Source organism: Diprion similis, chromosome 11, assembly GCF_021155765.1.
Source record: "Diprion similis isolate iyDipSimi1 chromosome 11, iyDipSimi1.1, whole genome shotgun sequence".
NCBI classification, from domain to species: domain Eukaryota; kingdom Metazoa; phylum Arthropoda; class Insecta; order Hymenoptera; family Diprionidae; genus Diprion; species Diprion similis.
The window spans coordinates 7316099-7335472 of NC_060115.1; the positions used below are offsets into that span (position 1 = coordinate 7316099).

Below are 19374 nucleotides of genomic sequence, written 5' to 3' on the forward strand. Positions count from 1 at the left end.
ATATCAAGGAACTAGCGACCCTAGCGGCGTTGACTTGCAACTGTAACTGCGTTTGCGCTGGTGTTGCTGAAGTAGCTCCTAAGCTGTAGCATTCGATGATTCGATAGCCACCGACCTTCCACTGCCTTCAAGAAGCTGAGTTGCTGACGTTTTTTTTCGCACATTTTGTTGTGATTCGAGTAAAATAAGTACTGCGCATCTGATCGAGAACGAGGTAATAATCGACGTTTTATCATCTAATTGTAAAATATTTATGTATTTTTAAGATTTAACAGTGTATGTTCACGCTTTTATTTTATACGGGCTTACGAATCTTACTGTGACTGCATTTTCTACGAGTCACGATTGTTTGTTATCAACGCCGGTTAGACCGGTTGACCTGATATTCTGACTATATTTTTAATTATCTTGAATATTTATTTCTCCGTGTTAAATTGGTGATCATTGTAATTCATTCATCCGGATAATGATTTTTATAGGGACGAAATGTTCGTGCATACGTATGTGTCGAGGTTTTTCAATTGGAATTTTCTAGATTTGCTATACGCGGCATTCGGTAAACAGGTCAATTATGAATCGTCTGTTAACCGACAATATAAATCGTTGAAAAATTTCATCGATATTGTTAGCTTACAGATTCTAACTCACAAATTCTCGAATCTCCACTGCTTATCTGCTAGGACATCGAAATGGCTGCTCCTGTCAGTAAAGAGCATCTGGCCCAGTTGAAAGTATTCACCGATTTGTGCGTTGAAAATCCTTCGATCCTGCACCTTCCGGACTTCGCTTTTGTCAAAACTTTCATCGAACATTTTGGAGGCAATGTCCCTGATGCCAAGAGCGGCAACACCTCGGGATATCCCAAATTCAAACCTCAACCCCCTCAGGCAAATATTCCCGAGCCTGAGCCTGTACCGGAATCTGATGAAAGTGACATCGAACTTGATATGACGGGTGTCATTGGTGAGATGTGGTCATTCTCTTTTTTAATTTATTGGGTTTGTGACGCCATTTTGGAGTTTTCAAGTGAATAAATCAAATTTTCAGAACCGGACACAGACGCCCCACAGAAAATGGGTAATCCTACTCTTCAGCCAACGGAGGAAGAAGTGGCAGAGTCTCAATCGAAGCGTTCCGAAGCGGTGTCCGCTTTTGTCGAAAAAGACTATGAAAAGGCGCTGTCTTTGTATACAGAAGCTATAGTACTGAATCCTCAAGCTTCTTTGCTGTACGCAAAGCGCGGGCAACTGTACTTGATGCTCAACAAACCCAACGCTTGTATCCGCGACTGTGATCGTGCTCTTGAAATAAATCCAGACAGTGCTGCCGCGCACAAGTTCAGGGGACGTGCTTACAGATTACTTGGAAAATGGGAGGAGGCTGCCAATGATCTTCGTCTAGCTTGTAAAATCGATTTTGATGAACAAGCTGATGAATGGCTGCGAGAAGTTACTCCTAATGTAAGTAAGAAATACTTTACTGTTTCACTTTTACAACTTTTCAGATGCACTGTAATTTGGTATTGGGAATAGCATCGCTCAACTTGTCAAGCTGTGTGCCCAAAGTTTATAAAAATGATTAAAATATCGGAGAATATTTATTCTCCAAAACGTATAAAAAATAGGGAAAATGAGAAATATTTTCTTTGTACCAATGTTTATTGGTGACATTAATGTCTCATTTTTTAAAAAGACGCTAATCATATTTCAATATCTACAAGATGTGACAATCTATTGAATTTGATTTCCTTCTGCTTTTCACCTGCGTGTGTTAAATGATATTATCGCACAAGCCTGAGTATACAGGTGATTTGTGTAAAAAAGATGGATGTAATCCAGTCATCCCTACTTGTATTGCCAGCGGTAAAGTGTCAGGGTAATAAAATGGCAACTGGAGAACTTAGGAACTCTGATAACGCGATTAAGTTTTTGAACTTATGAATATTGAATACAACTGAGAATTAGAAAGTTGAATGCCATGCTTTGATTAAGGGTCATATAACTGCATAAAATGAGATACATTTGTGGCAGTTTAAAAGGAAAATAGAGGGTTGCATATGTACACAGGTAGCGCTCACAGCACACATTCTTATTTAAAAATACAATTCCCTAAATTATAATCCAACTACTAATCTGGTAAAGTAGTCTTACTTATGTGTAGCTTAGTTAATAATACATTGCTTGTAATATTAGGTATCCTGCAACGTAATTACATAGGCATTTTATTGCATAATTAATTAATAGTAATAATAAAATTATAACAACTTGGTAACTTAATTGGCATACTAAACAAAATATCAACAATCTGTGCTCAGGAGGTTCAACTCCATTAAAGCATTTTAGACAAAGACACAAATTTACTCGAAATTTTTTTTCTATTGTACATGAGGTATGGTATAGTTCAGGACTGCCACACTAATGAAATACTTTATATTACTTTATTGCCTTGCATCAAAGCTCTATTAACGATACAGATCTTTCTTACCGATGGCAGTAAATAAATAAAATACTTCATTTTGAGCAAAAGTATGTCTACCGCAAGGCTCATTTCTGTTTAGACCCTCGCGGCAATGCGAAATAGATAACATGAAACACAGGTGAAAACGGGTTCTGTAATTTTTGTAACTTCTTATATACGAACACAATCAGCATTTACGACTTATGTTTATATATTTATATATATGTATGTATAATTTTTTAAGCGACGGAAACCTTGAATACAAGGTTGTTTTTTTTCTTACAATGGAAGTATTTTTCATCTTTATAATTAATTATAAATGTAGTTTTCTGCCGCTAGGCAGTGGATCAAGATGTAAGGATATTTTTCACTATAACGTCACACGTTACGTTCTTCAAAAATTATTTTTCTCTTTTTTCTATAACAGTCTGTGTCGGCTGGTGCACATAACGCGTACGTGTATCCTCCTGCGCAAAACAGTGCGGCGGACACGGAGGCGTCAAGGTATAATATGCACTGTATAAATCAACGTCGATCCCGCGCTCTTTGGTTAACAATCGAGATATATTTTTTTTTTTTTTTATTGTCAACAAAAATTCCGTCGACTACATTGACCGTAAATGCATTTTAATTTTATCGAAGATTTGTTTTAAGTTTCAATGCGCTGTTGACGTGATAATTTGGCACCGCATTCTTTGATTATTTCAATTTTTTTACGCTTCCGTTAACAGCGGTTAAATGAAATAATCTTTTTTTTTATGCCAGCTGCCCGCAGCAAAGCATAGATAACAGAGCCTATGCTGTTTTCCGTGATTTAATTTTTATCTTGATTTTTTGATCGTTTCCTTGGTTATCTCTTGATGCCCCGTACAGAGCTTTGTGCACCGAGCCATGGATGCCATTCCTCTTAGCCTCCCACCTCGCCCATTCATTTCATGGGAAATCAAAGCACCCGTAATCTGATATCGTGGGATATATCTCGATCTGAGAGTATTTACAGGCAAGCTTTGCTGGATATCAGTAAAAATTCTTGAAATTCCAACGCTGTTCTTCTCTTTACTTTGGCACCTAATACCTTACTCCGGATTGAGTATGTCCGTTTCATCACCCTGGTGTTTATCCTCGCCTATGAACAGTCTTGAATCACGTCTTTGGTAAATGTTATTTTTCTTTTACCCGTGTATTTCAATCTCTCGAAGTAACTTTGATATTTGTAACAATAGATCGACAGTTCACATTGATATTTGTATTTATTAGGTTCAATGGTTGGTTACATTCGATCAAGAGATAATGAAATCCTACTACTTCGTTCCTCATTTTCTTTGGTATCCAGCATTTCACCTCGTTCCGTACTCTCAGGCTCAACTCGACGGAGGACTCGTCTCACTCTCGTGTAAAGCGACCTCTACCGATTTCTTGTACTTTCCTACAAGTTCTGGTAAATCATAGGCTATCGCTACGTCGAGCCTATTTATCGGGCATCCACGGAAGTACGTACACGTGGTGCTCAGCTGTTGAAAATCGTACAGTGGATTCAGACGGAAGAAATCTTTGTAAACGTCGGGATCGGGCAGATCGTAGCGCGAGATATTTGTCAAGGTGCTAAGACCTTCGTAGATGTGGTAGTCTTGAGGGTTTTCTATTATCTTGTCACTTATGTCCTTCTTGTTGCCAAAGAAGGTCTTGTGATTGTAGTAAGTCGTTAGGTAGCAGTCCACCATTTTCGCGTGATTTCGCACCCGTACCTGAAATATTGAATTATTCATATGTGAAAACAGATTTCGTCGCAGGTCATTATCATACCATAACGAATTCGGTATACGTACGGCGAATCTTCTGGCGCTAGCTATTTTGTGTTCAACTCTTTTGTCAACCGCTGAACGTAGGTCGCGAAGAAAGGCGCGCTCCTGTGCGTATAACAGCCTTGTTGGTGCACCAGCCTCGTAAGGCAATGACCACAGTGACGTTGAATACATTATTGGAGGTTCGGCACTTGACATCAGTGGTGAAATGTTCCATATCAGTGCACCTTGTACCCTCATGAGTTCTTCCGGCTTCACTTGATCGGCCTTGTTCAAAATGATTCTTGTCTGAAATTGGCAAACAGTATTTAGTGCTCCTATATCATACATATCCCATTATCAAATTGAATCTGTTTTCTACTTTGGACAGACTATTACGTACTTGATACTCTCGTCCTTTCAGTTGATCGAGAATAGCTTCTGTCTCGGGTCCGACGTCCAGTTTAGCAGGATCGTAGACCAGGAAGATTATGTCGGCTCTATCGATGAACCATTGACAGGCGTCATTGAACGGGAAGAGTCTCTGGACTTGTTTGCGAATTTCCAAGATTCCAGGTATCTCGACGATGTTTACCTGGTGTTTGGAAAGATTCTTAGAAAGGCGAAATCTTCTTCTTTTATTTTCCCCAAAGTTTGGAGATTCGTTTACTTAACGGACCTTTTCCAGTAGCTTGTTGTTCAGACGAATTCCGCGCAGACGATCTAACATTCCTTGTCCGAATTTTTGCAGTCCAGAAAATGTCCAATCTGCCGCCAGCTGAGTACCGTCGAGAATTTCCTCCTCCTCTCCGTGCATCAGGATGTTGAAGTAGGCAGGTGACGGCTCAGCTCCTGTGTCAGTCCCATTTAGCGGTTTGCAAGGCTCTTCGATACACTCTTGCGAAATACCTGAACACTTTTTGTATTCTCATGCTACCCACCATGCAATAGCATGCTCCAACTTCTCCGCTACTTACAATTGTTAGTTACTAAATACCTTTTTACCCAGTGTCGTGTGTCTGTTAGCATTCATGCAATATATATGTAGGTCCACAGTGAGGAATAGACCAGGGTTTACTAATTGAAAAAGTTATCAATTAACAAGAAGTATACTGTAAGTGTGCTAGAGAATCGAATTGATAATCTCTGTACTTACAAAATGTGTTAGATTTTCAAGTAGAGTAATGTAAAAAACACTCTAAGAGTATTATTTCCCTGAAGTTTATTACGTACCCGTTCTTAAAGAAGTTGGTTTGTATTCGTTGTCGAGTAGGTAATTGATGATTGACGATTTTCCGCCACTCCATGGTCCCATAAACAGAACTAGCGGCTTTGAGAAGATCTCAGGGTCTGTCGAGGGAGCGCAGCTTTGTCAAAAATAACCGGAAACTAGGAATCATGTAGATTTGTTGTACAAAAGTTTCGATATTCACCTCCGAAATGTCTGTTACTCAGATCTCTGTACTTGTAGAGAGTTTCCAGCGGTTTGATGGCGGTGTCGTACAGACGCTTCAAATCACGGAGGACAATATCGGCGGCCTTTTGAATAGCTCTTTCCTTTTCTTCGTTTTCTTCATCCAGTTTTAGCAGCTGGTTGATGTGGTCACGTGGCCTCAGGTTCTCCGGCACTTCAATTTCTTGAATGAGATCTTCTTCCGGAGTGGATCCGGCTCCCTCATCTGTGCAACAAAATTTTACAAAATATATATACAAACCATTAGTGGTAAAGTTACGACCGCCTTTCTATCGTTCATTACCGTACAGTTTTTACACTCTAAATAATCCAAGAGTTGAACCAATTTAAAGATCTATTCTTAGATCCATCGCGCACAGGGAATTATTGGGCATGGTTATTTAACATGTAAATAAAATTCTCTGATTCAGTAGTTTGGATAATATTTTTCATATCGCATACCTTCGGTTGACTCTTCGGACTCCTTCTCATCTACGTCTTCGACCGAATCTGTTTTTTCCTTGTCACCGTCGTCTTCCTTGCTTGACTTATCGTCGTCGACTTCCACTCCACCCTCTACCTCGACTCCAACTTCTCGCCGCTCGCGTGATTTTACTTCTTCGCTTTCCTCGGACTTTGTATCGTCGTCTGGCGATTCAGCAGAAGCGTTATCTGTACCCTCACTCGCTTCGGCACTTTCCTTGGTTTCATCTTGACCTTCGACACTCTCTTCTTTACTATCTCCTTTGCCGTCTTCCTTGCTGTCTTCATCGTCATCCTTTTTCACACCATCATCGATATCCGAATCACCGTCAGCGTCATCCTGTTTTTCTTCCGATTCAATACCCACATCGTCTTTCTTTTCCTCGGAATCATCCTTTCCAGCATCTCCAACATCCGACTCGCCGTCCTCAGCACTATTGGAATTATTATCGACCTCCTGAGCAGATCCGTCTTGATCTTCAGCGGATTTTTGATCCTCATCCTTTTCCTCGCTAGGTTCATTGTCGACGATGTTATCCTCGCCGGATTCTATGTCATTTTTATTGTCCTCCTCCTCCGATTCTACGTCCTTCACTTCTTCCGTACGGTCACCGTCTTCCTCGGCAGTCTCATCCTCCTTATACTCTGTGCTTCCTGTACGGATAAAATAAGATCAACATACAGATGTCTAAAATATTTCAAGTGAAACATCCGTCACGTGATTTTTACCATCCGCGTCGTTTTCGGCGACTCCATCTGTTTCTTGACTGGCTGTCTCTTCCGTTCCACCCTCCTCTGGTTCCTCGGTAGATTTCTCATCCTTCTGTTGATCGTCGTTGTCGTCGTCATCGTCGGCGTTGTCAGCTTCGTCTCCGTCGTCACCTTCGCTCTGATTCTCCGCCGCACCTTCGGCGCTCGTTATCTCGACAGTTTCCACGTTTTCACTGTCTCCGTCAGTATCTTCGCTGCTAGCGGCTTCGGCGTCATCTTCGACTGGTTCGTTAGCAGCGAGCTCATCGTCATCCTCACCGCTGTTACTTCCTCCATCGTCCGGACGATCTCCCTCATCACTACCATCGTCAGCATTTTCCATGGAATGATCGCTATCATCTTTTCCCGCATCGTCGTCATCATCATTATTGTCGTCATCGTCATTGTCAGCATCCGTTGGCTCTTCACCCTTGAGACAAGAAATTTTTTTTTTTTTCCCCTCGAATATAATCGGTCGTGCGTTTTCATCGCGAATTGTCGTCGTTTCTTTACCTGTTCGTTCAACGGAGGCGCCTCATCTTCGTCCGTAGCCTCGCCCACCTCGACACTATTCTCCTCGAGAGACCCTTGAAATGAGAAATTCTGAAGATTGCTGCGTTCCACCCATTTCTTCAGACCTATTTTTTGTCTTACCTGTACCGAGATCCTTGAGGGCTTTTTCGATGTAAGGTCGACACTGTACTTCCGAAGGTACCTGGCCCACACCTAGCTCTTCCTCACCTTGCACTCCTGAAATCAGTCGATCATCATCCCCTCAAAAAATCGAACTCCGCCAAGTGCGTATGGTAAAATAAAAAAAAATAAAATGTACTGGCTAACGGAAATTCGTTTCCGTGCCATTATTTTTACCTCCGCTACTGCGGAATGTTAAGATTTTCGTCAACCGCTGGATTTTTTTTGTTTTTTGTCATTCTTTTCTACCGAAAATAGCATGCTTGATCAACACGTGCTCTCTGAGCTTGCAGGGGGGGAGGGGGTATATCATATCGTAACCTAGTTAGATTTCTTTCGCGTTTCAAAGATTATAGAAACGAAATCGACGTGGGACGTGCAGCCGGGATGAGATGGTTTGTCCGTGGTCATCCAGTCACCTGGGAAACGAGATGCTAAGTTTAGCAACGGTGGGAGGCGACGACGACAACGTCCACGTCCACGTCGACGTCGGCGCAACGCTAAGAAATATTTATACGTCGGTTAACCGCATCGTATTTTTATCGGATGTCGATTTGTTCCGAGCTTGTACTTTATTATTATTTCTTTTCTTCTTCTTCTTTTTCTTCAACGTTTACTAAACCTCTGATACCTACGCGTATGACGTAACTCTTCTCGTTAACTAATAATCCGTCATTAAAGTTGAAAGGAAATTTTTTTCAATGTACAAATAAGCAGAGTATCTATCCCTTTTGCCTAAGCGGTACCGATAACGTTACAATAATATTAAGTTATAAAAATCAACAATTATAAATCGATTTGCGAAACATTCAAATATTTTACAATTGCATTCTCCATCTTTGGTACTTCGAGCTAAGACAGTATAATTAGACTTAGATTTACAAGTAGGAAGGAACGCGACGCTTAAAGTGTCAAAGAATTTTACGCTCTGAAATATTCGACGTGATTTTTGAAAAATCGAAATTTTTTAGTTCCAAAGAGTCAAATGTTGACTTGTCAATTATCGATCGAATGACATATTAGTATAGAGTCTGAAAATTTTATCTATCGATTTCTCTATGGACGCTTATTTCACGGTGTAAATTGATACGGATATATAGTGCTTGTCTCACTGCCCTAAAAATCTACTTTGTTAGATTATTCACACGGAAGTTCCAGCGCTGATTCATAATTTTAGAAATAGGTTGACGTGACAGGAAGCACTTTTAGCATGGACATTTTTATCCTTCAAATATTGGGGATTTTTATGCATTCTTGGGACGGTTTTTATTGAGTATAAATAGCGACGTTCTATGCTCGTTAATTAAACAATACATTGTCTGCTTGGCAAGGAATTTATACAACGGAAGTGAAAAAAAGAAAATTGCAGAAATCGCTTACCAAATCTTCAATTTATTCTAGTGGAATGGGAAACAAGGATTACATTGATTTTCGATTAGTCTTGATCCAGTACAAATAAACAAAGATTTATCAATCACTAAAATAGTTACACTCGATCCACGAGATTGCAGGCGGTTATACTTCATTGACGTCATACGGATCGGTTGAACGATGTTTCGTAAAGCTCGCGCATGAGATAGCAGTCGTAAAGCTTTGAGGTATAACAGTAATTTGAGCAGCCTGAGGAAGTAACGCGCATTTCTGCACCCCGCGATCGAGTGGCATTATATGTAGCGCTTGCGTTCTTACGTATAACGAAATTCACTTGTTGCCAAATTATGCGAGCCAAGATTTTCTCCCTCGTTATTCTTCTTCTCTTTTTCTAACTCTGATTTTTTCTTCTCCACATTCTTCTATTTCTCTCTTTTGATATTCCTCGCGGTTAAAGATAGCATCGAAAACGACGCCGAAGGCAGGCGCGAGTCTCTGCAGCTAACCATCGGAATCGTAAAACGGGGAAAATCGGCACTTGGGTAAATTTATTGAGATCAAGGCGACGATCAGATCCGCTTTGATACTTTGAATATCTGTTCGAAATTTTTTATAAATTACATTCTATGGATAATGCAAGCATTACTGAGAGTCCAAGTAAAAGCATACCGTATATCATAGATATATACACACATAAACTCGACCAGAAAGTTGAATAAATATTTATTTTCCTGAATTAAACAGAAAGAAAAAAAAAAAAAAAAAAAAATTCAAACTGTATTCACAGAAAATTCATACTAATTCTAATACTAGGATTGCATTTGCGACATTCAATTGACGCAGATTAATGGAACATTTATGTGCTATACTGATTTTATAATCATCAAAATGTGCAAAGCTAGTCCGCTCCAACTACCAATTTTCCAATGTATGTACATATATTTGAGCAAGCACTTGAGTCAGTATAACTGGGCCAATTTTCCGAGCTTCTCGACTTATGTAACTGTTGTGGCTGGCCAGGATTTGAGGTAAATTATATTGCATCGGACCGGGTTCTGTAGCTAGCCATCTTCAGAAGCCAATGAACGAATCTCACCTCATTTAATGGTATAGAGAAGAAAAAGTTCAGCTATCGATGGCTTTTTCACGTGATATCTCTTTAATATTATATGTTTCATCGAATAAAAGTATTTATATTAATGATGGTTAATACGGAGGAATAATTTCAAGTCGGGAAATGCTATGGAGTTCCTCTCGTAAAGATAGACGGAGGATGGACGTTGCTCGACCTTAAGACCTTACGTAACATTGACCTTCGTTTCTTTAACGTCCGTCGTCACCGCTTGGGGATGACAAAGCCTAGTCGCAAGACTAATGATCTTTTAAAGTTGCCTATGAGGTAATCCGTAATATTATATAATATATTACTATTTATTTGATTGCGTTGAGTCATCCTGACACATTTTATATTCTGTATATCCGCATACACAACGGTTAGATAATTTTGATAACCGTTCAATTTTTTCGGTAGTAATGCGAAACGGTTACCACCTCTCGTATTTAACACAAAATAATTCGAAAAGTTGTTTTTACATCAATACAAGTTGGACTGCAGTGATCAGAGAACAGAAAAATAAAAATTTCAACAAAATGAACGTATCAACCGATACATGCTAATTCTTAATCGACATGAATAAATTTGTTCACACATCTCTTTACGTATATTATTGAAATAACTTATCGATGAATAGATAAAACTTCGCCGGGTGCACAGATAGCAGAAGCGGAAGAGCGGATGCTGAGTGTGTCAAGGTGGCGGAGGGTGGAGGGTGGAGGACGAGGAGTTCCGGGGTGGTACTCACCCTGCAAGGCGACGGCTAGGAGGGCGAGGAAGAGGCTCATGAAAACCCGGGTTCGCACCCGCGAGCCCGTCATCTTGGATCACTTGGATCACACGGATCACTAGGATCACTAGGCACTCCGCGATGAGCCACGCTGCTAGCTCTCTCGATAGTCGCGCGCGACTCCACTCGCGAGGAACTGGCGTCCCGACGCCCGCGAAACCCCGAAGACGCCCCTCTCCCAGGTCTCCAAGTCGAGAACCGTCTCAGCGTCACCGCTACCCTTCTGCAGGGAGCACGAGTCCTTGTCGCAGAATTTTAGTCGCGAGAAATTCCTGCGAGCTTCCAGATAAACGGGGAAAGACTATGTCCTTATAAAATAAAATAAAAAAACTCAGATATCCGTATATAACATGACGCGTGAGGATAATGGAGCGGTTTTTTATGGAGCGTGCAGGTATTCTCGAGGAAGAACACTTGAATTTTTAAATAGTAATTTTGGAAGTGTTAAAAGGATTTTTAAGGATTGATAGTAGTAATTGCAGCTTGGGTCAAAGAGGTGGGGGTTGGCGTTGGTATCACTTGGCATGCGTGAGTTGTTTGCGCTTTTGCCAAGCTGGACCGCAGAATCATCTGCAATACGGTTCGACCACGAACTCTGTACCAGAGTTTCGCTGACGAACCCGTGTCTCAATTAATAACTTTGAGAAGCTACAAGGTTTCTTGGGCGGTATTCGTACAGACCAAGGCAAGGCAAAGCCGACTGACGAGCGAGTACATGCAGGTTTTTTTTTTCAATCTGCAAAGCGGGTTTCAGCTACGGTGACGTTCGTGATGGAAGTAGTGGTGTTTAATTTAAAAATACTCCCAAGCGGCCCAGTTTCTCCTTAGAGCTTTTATCTGGGTGACAAACTGGCTAAGAGTCGTCTGAGGTCGTATTCTACAACCATTCTTCGTCGAGCCTGATCTAGTTCAACGTCTGCTGTCTCGTGCAATGTCTCGTTCAGTTGACTTAATTTCACCCGGCGATTTCATTGCCGTGGAAAAATTCCGAGACGGACATGTGTTGTTGATGGATCAAGTATTATACGGAGATCGTTTAAGACTACGCACGGTAGTTGCCGCGATTCTTGGATACATTATACGGCGATGGGCTATTCAATCTGTTTCTCTAGATTTCTAAAAGATCCTCTGACGTCACTGCCAAAACAAAACGGCATCATTTTTTACACTTTACGTATCCGCCGAGGAGGGACAAGGTCGATACCCATCCTGAATGAAGAAAGCTTTTGTGAATTCACGTTGCATGTATGATACTTTTGTACATTCGAAATTTCCGCAACATCAGCTATCCTCTCATCCCTCATCAACAATTAATCTTTCCCACCGGCAGCGGCGTTTTATTTTACGTTGTTATTGGCAAACTGTGCGAACCGTTTTGCCGTGCACCCTGGATCCAAATATATAATTTTAATCTGCAAGTGGGACACGGAAAGACCCTCAAATTATATGTTTCTTGTGTATAAGTATCTGTTTTTGCAGTCTTACGTTAAAGATGATTTTTAATTATACCTACATTTGGGGTTTTGCGGAACCCCTGATGTTGGGCTTGTAACGATGATAACCTCTCGCCGACAGCGGTTCGAAATCATCTCGATGACATCGATTTCGATTAATTTTATACTTTTCTTAGCATATTTTTGACGAACGTAAGAGTCCATTACTATCTCACAGCATTTTCGTTTATTTGTTTTCTTGTTTATAACATCTGTCACGTCAAAAATGTCTTTTAAGCCTATAATATCGATAACTTTGTATCGTACGTTTTCACCCTCCGAATTAAAAATTTTTCAAATATCCTAAAGCGAACAGTCATTTTGTTCTGCATTAGGAATCGTTAAAATAGGACTTGGGGCCATAAGTTTGAGAGGATAAAATCTAGGCTCGTCAATTAGTCTTTGATTAACGACAAGCGAAATGAATTTTCGGCTGCTTTTCAACGGGCAATCAAATTCGGATACTCGGGTCCGTGTCTCGGCTGGAAATTGAAGAGACACGATTTACCTCGAGAGTTTCGCTCGGACAGAAGAGCGCCGCGACGTCGGGCGCCTTTATATTTAGACGGCCGGGCCGACGCCGTATAAGGTGGCCACTCGTGCAACCCCCACCTCATCTATCCTCGCAAAAGATGGTCACGCACCGCGTAGGACGATTTCCCAAAAAATTTCGTTTGGAAACTTTTTTTTTTTTTTCTTTATTATACCTCATAACAAGTACTTGAACTTCTTGAACTTCTTTCCTACTAATTGTACTTGTTTGATTGCTTCGACAAATAATAAGCACTCTCTGTATACGGTCAAGATATTTTTTCCTTGCAAATTCCAATCTAATAAAACGTCGCACGATTCGCGGAATATACGAATATAGATTGTGGTAATCTCAATAAAAATAAAAAAACATTATCAAGCGACGCTTCGGTATATTATATTATATTATGGAAATTCATGAGGCATTTAGGAGATTTTTTTTTCGACGACATACGTTATTTGAGAAAGAAAGACTTGCGATTAGACAGATCGAAACTATCGGACATGTGCCACGTATACATCCACAATTATAATCCTTTGTAAATTTGGCTTAGTTCATCGTCTCCCGTATATCTTTAAATAATTGCTTGACGTACATTTTCGATCACATAATACTACCTCCGAGCCAATTTACTCTTTCGTTAGCCATTTCGTTTGCTATTATAAGCGCGTAATCGAGTAAAGTCAGGATGGACCTTGGGCGCGGATGTCAGTGCCATCGTGACAGAATTTCAACCGTCCAAGTCATCCCTCTGTTTAGGGACAGCTCATAGTTAACCTGGTTTTGTCTTCGATAGCCAAGATGTTTTCATAATGTATTTTTTACGTTCCTCTATTCCGTGTAGGTGTTTTTCCTGGATTAACCGCAGGATTTCACGATCACGTGTAACTCGCTTAAGTCGTATACCGATGCGATGAGGGTATATTCAGGTTTATTTGATGTATTAAACGGTGTGTGCTCAAGGTACCACGATTGTACAGTCGTCACTGCGACAGCTGTTACTTTTGTCACACTATATACGTATTTATGTTATTTTTGGATTATTAGTAAATCTATTATACCACGAGGTGCTGCTCTCTCCGCCCAGGGTGAAGATGATCTGAAAGAAGATCAGAAGATCCGCAAAGCGCGATCTATTATCTGGAATTGATATACTTGTTTCTTTGTATCAAATTTCTTGTTTTTAGATTACTTGCGTTTTTCTTTTTTCTTTCAAAAATAAATAAACTCGTCGAAAGCAAGACATGATCAATTAAACGAGTCGAACAAGTAGGAAAGTTTTGAATATAAGTAGCACGTCCATACCTATAATACATCTATCATATACGAAGCTTCTTTTTCCGTAATATAATTATAACTTCTATTATAGAACCATGTAATATACTTTTTTTCACAGAGTGTATAGGAAACCACTGCACCCTGGCTATATTTAATGAAGCGTATCAAAATTATAATTTTAGGCTCGCAAAATAGAGGAACACAAACGGAAGCAGGAACGTAAAAAGGCTGAGAGAATTGAACGTGAGAGAATGGAAAGACTGAAGAAAGCCCGAGAGGAGGCAAAATTGAGGGAAGATAACACGCGTCCATCCCAAACTGAAGGATCCGCACCCGGGGCAGGAGGTGGTGGTTCTCCTGGTACGGGTGATTTTTACCAATTCCTTAAGGACCCTGAAGTTCTGCAAGCTTTCCAGGTAAGTTGCCGACTTGAAATCGACAGCGATAAACTTGTACAGCAAACTATAACGTTTTGTAAATATTTCTTCAAAGGATCCGGAGGTAGGGGAAGCGTTCAAGGACATTTCTGCGAACCCGGCAAACATATTGAAGTACCAGAGCAACCCGAAGATTATGGCACTGATTAATAAAATGGCTTCAAAGTTTGGGGGAGCGGGAGGTGGAATGCCACCGGGTATGGCTGGCATGGCAGGCATGGCAGGCGGCATGGGCGGATTTCCAGGCATGATGGGTGGTATGCCCGGCTTTGGTGGTACAGGTGCAGCACCACCGACCGATCCGTCTAGACCTCAGAACCCTGCAGACGACGTAGGCCTCGATTAAATTCGAATGGTTTGTATTATATTGATACATTAGTGTCACTTTCAACTCTGTTGGACAAGTGCGAATGGATGGCGGAAAAATATCTTCTTGTAATTTAAGGCTGGGCAAAGTGAAGAGAGTTTCATGCTGCTGCTGTCCATATACCTGGGGAACCTGCTGGACGTGATGCCAGAATGATGCAGATTCGTTATCTTTGGTTTTCCTAACCAATTGCCTATAATCGTAATATTCTAATACTAACGATATTTCCCTTTTACTTAAACTTTTATCACCCTTGTTACGATTATAATATTATAGTTTTTTTTTTTTTTTTTTTTTTTAGTTTTCTATGACCTAATATTTTTCAAAGCTTTCTCTGAATCAAATTAGCATTAAGTATCGTGTACGATTTTTCAATACGAAATCTTACACTAATAATAGTACACCTATTTACAGTTTTACACATTGAATATCATAAAAACGTTCGTTTATTGTTATAATACTGCTGCTATTTCTATCGTGAGATTTAGTCGTATTTTAGATTCTTCAATCTATAGTGTACAGCAAATGTTGCATGGTGAATTGGCACAGTATTTGCATTAGCAAAGTCTTGCTAGTGTGAAAAATAATTTTCTTTGTATACAAGTTCTCGCTTTAAAATTGTTGACATTGATGCGACAACTCTTTGAATTACTTCTTGCTGAAAACGTCTCAGAAATTCTGAACATCGTACTGCATATAATTTTATTTATATACTCAGATCCCAGTTTTATCGGCAGATGGAATGAAATTACAAGATCGAGGTAAATCGATTCGAGTAAGTTTGCTCAGTTTATATCATGCTCTAATAATTACGAATGATAGCTGATTCGGGGACTGATATTTTAAGGACAGCGTATAACACATATATATATATACTTATTCTCAGAATTTTATTTCGCGTTACACGTTTACACTCGGCAATTATTACCACAATTGCTCGTTCAATTTAATTATTCGGTACAGAGAAACGAAATTCTTGTAAAACTGATGTCCTTATTAATTGTAAGTGTACATATAAATTGGGCAGCCGTGATATAAAATTCTATTTGCACAGTTGTATTACCTATCTTGATTTAATTCATATGATTTCTATTGAAGTGATTAATAAAGAAACCGATACGAAAGTGTAATTTGGGATTTGACTCTGCATAACGTAACATGTGGTTAAATGTTTTTCATTGCCGTAAAACAACAGTAAACCTTCAAAGAGCTATGTGCGATAAAGAAGGTTTTGTAGAATCAAAAAATATGAAAAAAGAACACCGGTTACAGCGCGCGATGTGATACTAGTTTTCGCAAAAAACCACAATCAGAATTCGAACTCGTAGCTGATCCTACTTACCTGTAATACAAAAAAGTGCGTATTAAATGCACATTTTCAATATGCGAACTAATCTAAAGCCAACTGAGCAATGGTTTCAGCTTTCTGTCAGGCAAATTTGCTACCATAAAACGTCGTTCGAATATTAAACTCCTAATAATTTCGGTTTTAGCTTTGCTCGATCGATAAGCGTATCTGTGTCGGTATGTCACTTGGGTTTGTGGGTGTGAGATGAGACGCGAGAGTTCTATCTCTGTTTCAGTGGTTCTGAGCCATTATAGAACTCCTTCTTCGTCACTTCATTTCTATTTTGCAAAGTAAAAAATTTATTAGAAAGAAATTATCTTGAAACCATTCTCATCTGCACAACCGGGAGAACTGTGCATTAAAATGAAACGCCGGTTGCAATTATTCGATAGCTGAGTAGGTAGAGTGAAAAAATTGTCAAGTGTTATAACCCAACCTCAACGTTCCGACGATCTTTGAGACACGTTGGATCTGTCACTTTCTTTTCGATTTGTTTTTATGTTATTTTAAATCTTCAGTTGTTTAGCATGGGCTTCAAGATTTGTTCAGTATAGGCTAATAGTTGATTAATGATTAAATTGTGTTACCGTGGTTACACATTGACACCTGGCATTACAGTCATTTTACCTACCTCAAGCTGTTAGTAGAGACGTAAAAAAATCATTTTCAAACACCGAAAATGGATAGAATCAACGAAATAGCCCAGAACGATTCATCAAGTTTTTCGGAAGATCGGTAATTAGTTACTCATCCAGTCTATTTCTTTCTAGTCCGATGTTGATCTATTAATTTTTTTTTTTTTTTCACTTTTTCACTATTATTAACTTTCAGTGATATAAACAAAAAGAGAACCAACTACTTAGAATGGGACGAATACTTTATGGCTACTGCATTCCTTGCGGCAAAACGAAGCAAAGACCCTTGTACCCAAGTAGGTGTTTGTATCGTTAACAAAGAACATAAAATTGTCGGTGTGGGGTACAATGGGATGCCAATTGGATGTAGTGACGATGAATTTCCATGGGACAAGAGCAGTAACGATAAACTAGAAACAAAGTATCTTTACGGTGAGGTGATTCATACTTTTGACAGACTTGGACCCGAAGATTGAGAAAAAGAATGATTCGAATCTTGCTCGGATTAGAACAATGAGTTGATTTTTCTAACCCCTTTTTAGTTTGTCATGCTGAAATGAATGCAATTCTAAATAAAAATTCGGCAGATGTTAAAGATTGCACGATGTATGTGGGATTGTTTCCGTGCAACGAATGTGCAAAAATAATTATTCAGTCTGGTATAAAATCTGTTGTGTACATGTCTGACAAGCATTCTCAGAAAAAGACAACCATTGCTGCCAAAAAAATGTTTGATGCATGCGGCGTCTCCTATAGGTAAATTATAGTAAAATACTTTTACGTATGTATGAAACAGTAAGATACTCTTAACGATCAATGTAGTTACAACTTGTATTTTATCAAGAACATAGTTCAATCATCATTTTACCTTACGTCCAGCGGATGTTTGATGGTTTGGACCGATTTGTAAAAACTGCAATTCTTGACTTAAGACTGCTATATATTGAGTTATATAACTGAATAGGAATAGCATTTCTCATTGTGGTTCATATTACAGACAATACATACCTCAGAATATGACAATAGTAATCGACTTCAGTGAAATCAACTGGAATGAGATGACTCAGCTGCCGCCAACGCCGGTGAAAAGTTCTTCAACCGAGTGATCATTAACGTGTTACAAACATAATTTTCTTTATAAACAGATTTTATTTTATCATCTTATTTTCTTTTGACATTTTGTGTGTTGACCCTTTTCAAGTAGTATTTAATTAACCACTGGATAGCGGTATTTAAAAAAGTGCGTCTTGTGATATTGCTGGTAATTCTTATCCTCAAAAGGGATCAACTCCTGGTATTTACATATAAAATATGATTAAGTATAGGTACAAATGCAGAAATAGACAGAAAGTGGTTTCTCTCTTCTTTCGGGACTGTACAGCGTTGTCAATTTCACTCTTAAATTCACGAAAAATGGGGTTTTAGCAAATAAATAATATGATTAAGATATTTTACTAGAAAATGTAACAACTTGGTAATAATACATGGATAATATTATCGTATAACAACACAAGTGTAGCTCCGATTTAAATATTATACAAATCTAAACGCTTTTAGGTATTAATGATTCTACTCAGAACTAAATACATTTCGCCTGTTGATTAAATTAGACCTGGATAATTACATAAAAGCTTTTTGGGTGGCGACCCAGTAAATCGTGCTTTGTCCATATGAAAAGCAGGCCAGCTTATGTAAAATTTAAATGTTTAATTTACGATAAAGCAGAGCAAAATCATTTGTGATATTAGGTTTGAAAAAGTATCATTTGTGTCGATCGACCCGTCTCACTCACGTCAGAAGTCACTCAAAGCTCCACATAACTCGATTCAACGATAGAAAAGGCTTATTACAAGTCTGGTAGACCAGTATCCGCCATTCAAAGTTGTTGAAATTTTGTTGACATACGCAATTACGTATGCATTCAGTTTTTCTTCCACTAATATAACAAAAAAAAGAATACGTTACACTATTATTTAGATAATGAATATCTACGTTCGGTTCCGCATTAAAGTGACAAAATAAATACCTGAGTCTAGATTAGCTTTGTGATTTGCTTCAACGTAGGTAAAAGATGAAGTGAAGATAAAACAAATGTTTTAAGTTGATTTGCATGTAAATGTATGTCTATGAATGCATAAATGCATGTATTGCTCATAGTAAAATGTTTCGAGAGTTTTGACAATCGCACAGGTTTAGACAAACCATTGCAGTCTAATTTCAATCAATTGAGAAAAGTACGTAAAAATGCAACTTGCGCTTAGAAATATATTAGAATGTTTAAATTATGAAAATCAAGTGTTAGATAATCAGATTCAGAACTTGTTGGTGAAAATGAACTTTCTTCACATTCGTTGCATGTCTCTTCATTATGCTTCTATTTTAGAAGACAAGA

At 39.1% G+C, this 19374-nt stretch overlaps 3 protein-coding genes across 7 annotated transcripts; 2 read left to right on the forward strand and 1 right to left on the reverse strand.

The window, feature by feature from the left end:
* The first annotated feature begins 84 nt into the window (after positions 1–84).
* On the forward strand, positions 85–16034 carry LOC124412271 (putative protein FAM10A4). Of its 3 annotated transcripts, none has more exons than XM_046892015.1 (6): positions 85–135; positions 678–963; positions 1048–1460; positions 14378–14611; positions 14688–14987; positions 15078–16034. In XM_046892015.1, exons 2-5 carry the CDS (start codon positions 690–692, stop codon positions 14976–14978), a joined length of 1212 nt encoding a protein of 403 aa, XP_046747971.1. In that variant the 5' UTR covers positions 85–135; positions 678–689; the 3' UTR covers positions 14979–14987; positions 15078–16034. The 3 variants fall into 3 exon arrangements, with proteins under 3 accessions (XP_046747971.1, XP_046747970.1, XP_046747969.1); XM_046892014.1 differs by having other exon boundaries at positions 102–214; positions 681–963; XM_046892013.1 differs by lacking the exon at positions 85–135 and adding an exon at positions 472–561 and having other exon boundaries at positions 681–963.
* On the reverse strand, positions 2878–11030 carry LOC124412269 (sarcalumenin). 3 transcript variants are annotated; one of them, XM_046892008.1, is made up of 11 exons: positions 10851–11030; positions 7579–7674; positions 7438–7511; positions 6904–7354; positions 6154–6828; positions 5672–5917; positions 5472–5588; positions 4918–5147; positions 4642–4833; positions 4284–4547; positions 2878–4202 (listed from the first exon to the last, which is right to left on the reverse strand). In XM_046892008.1, the coding sequence occupies exons 1-11, from the start codon at positions 10921–10923 to the stop codon at positions 3819–3821; spliced, it is 2802 nt and encodes a 933-aa protein (XP_046747964.1). In that variant the 5' UTR covers positions 10924–11030; the 3' UTR covers positions 2878–3818. The 3 variants fall into 3 exon arrangements, with proteins under 3 accessions (XP_046747964.1, XP_046747965.1, XP_046747966.1); XM_046892009.1 differs by having other exon boundaries at positions 4918–5090; positions 10851–11029; XM_046892010.1 differs by lacking the exon at positions 10851–11030 and having other exon boundaries at positions 7438–7527.
* A 553-nt stretch (positions 16035–16587) lies between the features above and the next one.
* Positions 16588–19087, forward strand: LOC124412272 (deoxycytidylate deaminase). The gene is made up of 4 exons (XM_046892016.1): positions 16588–17082; positions 17179–17414; positions 17525–17738; positions 17980–19087. Exons 1-4 carry the CDS (start codon positions 17027–17029, stop codon positions 18086–18088), a joined length of 615 nt encoding a protein of 204 aa, XP_046747972.1. The 5' UTR covers positions 16588–17026; the 3' UTR covers positions 18089–19087.
* Positions 19088–19374: the final 287 nt, after the last annotated feature.

Bases quoted from the DNA above. Each gene is read 5' to 3' on its own strand.
- LOC124412269 (XM_046892008.1), bottom strand. From the start codon at position 10,923: ATGACGGGCTCGCGGGTGCGAACCCGGGTTTTCATGAGCCTCTTCCTC. The intron at 6,829-6,903 runs GTAAAAATCACG...TTATCCGTACAG, and splicing joins CGCCGAAAACGACGCGGATG to GAAGCACAGAGTATAAGGAG. The intron at 4,834-4,917 runs GTCCGTTAAGTA...TCCAAACACCAG, and splicing joins ACAACAAGCTACTGGAAAAG to GTAAACATCGTCGAGATACC.
- LOC124412271 (XM_046892013.1), top strand. From the start codon at position 487: ATGTTCGTGCATACGTATGTGTCGAGGTTTTTCAATTGGAATTTTCTA. The intron at 562-680 runs CAGGTCAATTAT...CTTATCTGCTAG, and splicing joins TATACGCGGCATTCGGTAAA to GACATCGAAATGGCTGCTCC. The intron at 14,612-14,687 runs GTAAGTTGCCGA...ATTTCTTCAAAG, and splicing joins AAGTTCTGCAAGCTTTCCAG to GATCCGGAGGTAGGGGAAGC.
- LOC124412272 (XM_046892016.1), top strand. From the start codon at position 17,027: ATGGATAGAATCAACGAAATAGCCCAGAACGATTCATCAAGTTTTTCG. The intron at 17,083-17,178 runs GTAATTAGTTAC...ATTAACTTTCAG, and splicing joins TCAAGTTTTTCGGAAGATCG to TGATATAAACAAAAAGAGAA. The intron at 17,415-17,524 runs GTGAGGTGATTC...ACCCCTTTTTAG, and splicing joins AGAAACAAAGTATCTTTACG to TTTGTCATGCTGAAATGAAT.